At 36.7% G+C, this 6772-nt stretch overlaps 1 protein-coding gene across 1 annotated transcript; it reads right to left on the bottom strand.

The window, feature by feature from the left end:
* Positions 1-5: 5 nt before the first annotated feature.
* On the bottom strand, positions 6-6713 carry LOC140150535 (dephospho-CoA kinase domain-containing protein-like). The gene is made up of 4 exons (XM_072172564.1): positions 6421-6713; positions 4598-4801; positions 3655-3742; positions 6-3351 (listed from the first exon to the last, which is right to left on the bottom strand). Exons 1-4 carry the CDS (start codon positions 6530-6532, stop codon positions 3066-3068), a joined length of 690 nt encoding a protein of 229 aa, XP_072028665.1. The 5' UTR covers positions 6533-6713; the 3' UTR covers positions 6-3065.
* Between the last annotated feature and the right edge of the window lie 59 nt (positions 6714-6772).

Here is a 6772-nt window from a genome sequence, read left to right on the forward strand (position 1 = left end):
CAGCATTGAAAATTGTATATTGAAATATATTTCCACTTCATTTCTCATGGTGTTATAGCACCATTTGTCAGTGATTTTATCAAAATATTATTTTGCATATTTATATACAGGAATGTGTAATCAAGCAAACTGAGGTGGGTGTTGCTATTTTAAATTTCAACTTTTTAGCATTGCAGATTAAGTTATATTTTCTTCATTTTGCTTAATTGCAGCCAAATTGATGATAATACTAGTAGTTGTAGATATGACCGTTAATGTTAACGGGGTCATTTGATTGAGATTTTAAGTGTTGGCTGTATTTCAAAATCAATATGACATCGGACTCAATTTGCTTTTTACATCACAATATAACACTAAACATTCAAAAATTATTATATACTGTAGTCCATATATCTTCCTGGAGACTGTAAGAGTCTATGTGTGATACACACACAATCAAAGGCGGTGTATATGCAAGGCGCAGTTCCTTGCACTCTACAAAATATGCACTGCTTTTAATCGCACATGTATCACACACGGATGCTACTGTCTTGAGGAAACTTAAAGGATGACTCCGGCAATCACAACATTATGCCTTATATGTTAGAAAAATAATGATCAAGCACAAATCATGTGGTTTCATTTAAAACAAACTCATAGTGACCATAAAAACGAATAAAAACATCTGTCTCTCAACACACGATATTCAAAATTCCCGGGCGCCAAAATTGTCGAGTGCAATGACGTCCCAGTAATACAATGAAGGCTGACGACAAATGAGCACAAATAACTATTACGTCATTGCACTTTTGAATTTTGAATATCGCGTGTTGAGAGCCGACTGTTTTTATTCGTTTTTATGGTCAATATGAGTTTGTTTTAAATAAAACCATGTGATTCGTGCTTGGTAATTATTTTTCTAACATATAAGGCATAATGTTTTGATTGCCATTATATTACATGTTTCAAACATTGAATCAACTTTATGTAATGGCTGAGTCTTGAGGTACATGTAAATCATTCATATTCCATATAATACTATACTTCGGTTCACCTCAAGTTTGGTAGTGAGGGCAATGCCTAGTGAGTGTACTTGCACTGCAAACGTTCTGACAAACCACCCTTGTACGGATATGTGTACAATCTGAGCGATTAACTTAACATGTCGATTCGATACTGCAGTAAAATGTGCACATATGATACTACTGACCATACAGTGCAAATAACCCAAAATAAATACATCTTATTTTTAACATCATTTCCCCTATCCATTATAAAAATATCAGTCTCCAGTTCATACTGTTTGGTTTATAAAAAAAATAGACAATGTCCACAGATAATGTATTACACAAAATGTTCACAGTAAGTGGGGAATCTGAATGCATCAATGAGGTAGAATCAAAGAGTACCAACTCCACCATGTTTATTTGTCGTTCATGGATGCCAGTAAATGTACTTCCAGATTACTTCGCTATGCGCCCGCCAAACTTCAATTCAAATTGTGTGGTTGTTTGCATTCTGTGTGTGTCAAAAACGTGTGCTAAGCGCTGCATGTGCAAATAACTGTCGAATTAATTTATTGTTTGATTTTGGGCTCTTGCAGATAAATACAGGAGGTACATTGTGGCTTCCATGAGCTATCAAACCAAGATAGCAGATTTACCATAGCATTGTGAGTTGGTAATCTCCGAATATAATATCGTTGGAAAGCCCAGGGGGTTCACTTGCATACTAAAGTGGTATCCATGCTTGTCACAGCATCTCAAAGTTGGACCCCAAATGGCGTATTCAGGGGTAGCAAATTTCACCCCTTATTGATTGGACATTTTAACCCATAAATGGCGTAAGACACTAAAACGGACCCCTAAATGGCGCACTCCTTGATAAATTTTAACTATTTTCGCATTTTTCTCAAAAATAATAACACACTGGTAACAAAAGTTATGTATATTACCCGGGGTATATTATAGGGGCAAGTAATCTTGTTACTATATACACTGGAATTTCAGTGACTCAAGACACATGGTATGTTATTTATGATAAGAAAAGAGGTACCGCTAGAATGTACCTCATTTCCTATTATAGCATATATAATGAACCACTTGTCTTGAATCACTGAAATTTCAGTGAAGTAATTAGATTCCTTGCCCCTATAATATACATAACTTTTGTTACCAGTGTGCAAAATTAGTCACAAATATTAGTTGGACTAATAAAGAGAATACATTGGAACTGTACATACCCATTTTCTTTGTTTTGGTTTATAAATACATGTATCTGAGAAGGCCTACCATCTCCTGAACCATCTCTGCGAATATAAGTGACCCTTAACGTCAAAGACCGGTTTAAATTACTTCCCTAAAACTTAGAATATTGCCCTTAAAAGTACCCTTTTCCAGGGGTGGAATTTCGTAAAGTGCCACAGGAGTCCAAGTGGATTCTCGCAAGAGAGTACAAACTAACAAATAAACTAACAAAGTTAAGTTTTTAATATATATGTGTCATCATACTCTCACTTCCATATTTGTCATTGCATCTTTGGCGACTTTTCCTTTATATTTTGCAGGCTTTGAGTTTTAAGGCGTGTTGAACTTAAACGTAAGTTCGCTGAGCCGATCATTTCCAGATCCATTTCCAGCGAGAGTCCACATGGACTCTCGCAATAGGACTTTTACGGGAGTCTCTGCGAGAGTCGACTCTCGGACTCCCGCCGAAATTCCACGCCTGCTTTTCCTAAAAGATGTCCTTAACGCCAGCAGGTCAAAATTCAACCCTTCTTCGACATTTTTGTGTACTAAATAATATCCCAAATGAACCCCCTGGTGGAAGCATGCATTATTTAGATTTGGATAGTATACTATACACTTTCATGCCATCGGCTTCCTTGCATAACATGCTCAATCTGAGGCTATTAACAGACGTGTTGATATTCAGACCTGAAACTGACCATTTGTGAAAAAAGAGGAAAATGCTTAAAGAGTTTCAGGATATCACAAGAACATTGCTGGCACACACTTAAAAAGGCAAAGTTGTGGAAGCCAAACAATTAAACTATCTATTGTCCTTTCACCCTAGATATTAGTCAGTCACCCGCCCATGTAACATGCCAGATGATAAAATCCAATACATAGGCATAAAACTAACCCAATAAGTACAAGTCTTAGTTTCCAATGTATCCAAGACTGTTGGAATTTAGCATGGAGATTAAGCACTGCTTCTTTGGTTCTGTCTTTGGTTTGGTTATTATCGATGACATGATCTGCAAGGTCACATTTCTTGTCCAACGACATCTGAGCATCAATTCTTTGTTGTGCTTCTTCTTTAGTGAGGTAGTTTCTTGCCATCAGTCGAAACAGCTGATTTTCTTTATCACTGTAAAAATTAAAGAAAAAGAAAATGATACATAAATTTGAGATCCTGGAAAAAAAAAAGTTGGCACACATTAATTCGTTTAGCAAAATTATCGTAAAATTTGAATTACATTCTGGTATAGTAGAACAAAATTACACACAGTGGTAGATGAGCAGTGTAATACACATAATCATGTATAATTCGCAAAATCAGAATCAACTGAAATTTTGGAAATGAGCTTTTTTGGAAATCTGCTAAAAAATGTCATAAAAAGAGGATGCTAGGATCATAAAATAGTTCCTTTAATGTGAACTTAAAACTTACCAATAAACAACAATGACTTGGTTGATAAAACTGAGCAGCTTGCTACCTTCATATAACAATGGAATGTCAAGAATTGCATAATGTTCACCTGTAGTAATGATAAGTTACACAATTAATAATATTATGCAGGGCCGTAGCAAACGGGGCGGCCGGGGATGCCATGGCCGCCCCACTTTTTGAGAAATTTGTTATGTTTTTCTTTATAATCTTTATTTCAATATGGGCATATATTTGTATTTTGGCCGCCCCACATTTGTGATGGCCGCCCCACATTTTCCAACGTTGCTACGGCCCTTATATTATGCAACCTACATCGATCACAGCTGATGTCATTTGAAGGGGGTAATTTACCCATTGTATATTAAAGTAAAACATTTTCCATTGAAAATGATGCACTGCAATCCAAGATAGGAAATTGGACACAGGTTGGGGAAAATCATCCTTGACTGCTCAAAATATGTTGGCTTGCTTCGCTCACCATAATTGGTACACCCATAATATTCACCTCAAATACTTGCAATTACCCACAACTGACTGACAAAAGTGGGTGGTAGTGGACTAGTGACCCCCCCTCTTGGGCAGGCCCTTTTACTGATGAATAAATTGAAATTTGATGTCCAGATTCATCATCAATGGCTGGCTGCCAAGATTGTCTCATTGTCTTTGCTTTGATCGAGTTTTGACCAAATTTCATGCAAAAACAAGACACTAAAAGTGGGACACTTTAAAAACAAATTATGCACATAAAAGTAGTCCTCAAAGGCACTAATTCTAGAAAGGGGTACAAACAACATGTAATTAGGTTGATAAAGATGGCAAATATTAGCCTCAATTTGTAACAAATTAAATACAATGTAAAATTAATTGGGGTAGGAGGCATTTTCCAGCAAATTTATCATTTCATATTGATTGATGATGGCTAGGCCCTAATGATGGCACCTACCTCTAATAAAACATTTGACGATTTCCGAGAACATCTCTCTCTGGATGTAAGGATGTGTACAGGAATTGAGTACTCTTCTTTTGCTGTGATCAGCAAAGATGATAGTGCCAAGCTTGGCTCTGTTAATACTGCCATCTTCTAAAAGAATTTCTTCTCCAAAGTGACGTACTATGAGCTTCCACGCTGGTCTGTGAGGTTCAACAACTACATGGGTAAAAAAAACCAAAAAAACTAACAACATTAATTTTTTTACCGGTATAATTGACTATAAGGGACTCAATTCTCATAATTTAGGCTATAATGACACTTCAAAGTTAATTTCCAGTTTCCTATTTTCTGTCCACATCTGAAAGAAGGATACATGTACGTTTGATTTGATTCTTTATCTGTGGGGGGGCAATAGATTCCACCAGATCCGTCATGAGCAGTAAATAATTTGCCTTTATAGGGCTGTGCAATAATTATGAGCCCTGGTGAAGGTAAAATTGGGGGGAAAGAAATTTTTGGCAAGCTGAAAGGGGGGGGCAAGCAAATTTTTTCCTACCCTTGAGGGGGTGAGCAATATGAATATATATGTGACATGATCAAGATGAATGAGTCGGATGTTGCTAATAATGTTTTTGAGATATTGGCAAAAACAGTGTTCAAATTCTTTGGTTTTACATGTATATTGTTTTCAGCCATTGATAAATTGCTCATAACTTGGTAACCAGATGTCCGATTTTGATGGGGTTTGCATCAAAATGCAGCATTCATAAACTGCCAGAAAATGATGTAAAAAACTTCTAATTGAAAATTGCTGACATGTGACTCATTCCCCTTGATCGTGTCACATATGGAGAGGTCAAACAGGTTGTTAATTATTGTCAATATTAATATTTTGCGACATTTATAATGAAAACAATTAACACTGAAGACCCCTTATGGCACCTGTTACAACTTTTCAAACAAGTCCTCAAACTTTCAAAATTTGTAGTTACTACAACTGATGTAGACCATTTAAGGTTTGCAAATTGGGATCCCAATAAATACATAGGGGGGACAAAGATTTTTTGACGGGCCGAGAGGCCCCGGGGTAGAGGCCGGGGGTCGGCAAGCGATTTTTAGCAGGCCGAGAGGGGAGGGCAAGCAATTTTTGGCAGGCCGTTCGGAAATTGTACCCCCCGGGGGCTCATAATTAGGCCCAAAAAATAGGTGACACGATCAAGGGAAATGAGTTGGATGTCGCTAATATTGATTTTAAGATATTGACAAAGAAAGTGCTTAAAATTATTTTGTTTTTTATTGTTTTTAGCAATTGATAAATTGATGTTACTTTGCAAAGAATGGTTGTATATCATGAACATGGGGTTTTCAGTTTCTGAAAGCTCTAAATGTCCTCTTTAATTAGAACCATATGTGTAAAACTCATTTTCAACCAGGGTCGACATGTGACTCATTCCCCTTGATCATGTCACATATTGTTTTGTGTTGCCCTCAAGTGGGAAAGTTGGGTCGGTTGGTCAGATTTCTTTTCTTTTTTTTAAACCCTTCAGTTTTTAAAAATCTTAAAATAATGCTACTTCAATTACTTCTGGATACTTGTTAGACATGTAAGATAATCAATTTAATACTAGTCTTTCAATTAATTTAAAGTGAAAAACATTGATTTTTTGAACAAATCTGTAAAAATCATCATTAAAAAAATGCGACACTGATTTTTCAGGATTTAGGGTCGGTCGGTTGAGGGCAACTGCAACATAACAATTTTTTTGTTATTGCACAGCCTAGCCCCTTTAAATACTTCTATGGCAAAACCAATCATTCCCAATGGCAATGCTCACCTTTCCTGGCGATTTTATCTGCATCAATGATTGTAACTCCAAGATCGCGGAAATAGTTTGCTACTGTACTCTTGCCTGATGCTATCCCACCAGTTAGTCCTATCAGAAACATCGTAGCAGGCCCAAATTTATCAGAAACATGCCACAAATTTCAGTGTATTATCACCACTCCCACTGTTTACTTGAGCTATTTACAGCTCGATGCTTGCTAAAAGAGACGTGCTGCAGATATCCAACACTTCAACATCGACCCCATAAAGGCCGAATACGCGCAGGGTACGATATAGTGTACCGGTAGCAAATGTCACAGGTGGTTGAGAATACTGACCTAGAAACAAACAATCAATCAGCA

The sequence above is a fragment of the Amphiura filiformis genome, chromosome 4 (assembly GCF_039555335.1).
Source record: "Amphiura filiformis chromosome 4, Afil_fr2py, whole genome shotgun sequence".
Classification (NCBI taxonomy): Eukaryota; Metazoa; Echinodermata; class Ophiuroidea; order Amphilepidida; family Amphiuridae; genus Amphiura; species Amphiura filiformis.

Coding starts and splice junctions, on each gene's coding strand:
- LOC140150535 (XM_072172564.1), bottom strand. CDS start 6,532: ATGTTTCTGATAGGACTAACTGGTGGGATAGCATCAGGCAAGAGTACA. Junction 3,743..4,597: donor CGTCAAATGTTTTATTAGAG/GTAGGTGCCATC, acceptor TCATTACTACAG/GTGAACATTATGCAATTCTT. Junction 3,352..3,654: donor CAAGTCATTGTTGTTTATTG/GTAAGTTTTAAG, acceptor TAATTTTTACAG/TGATAAAGAAAATCAGCTGT.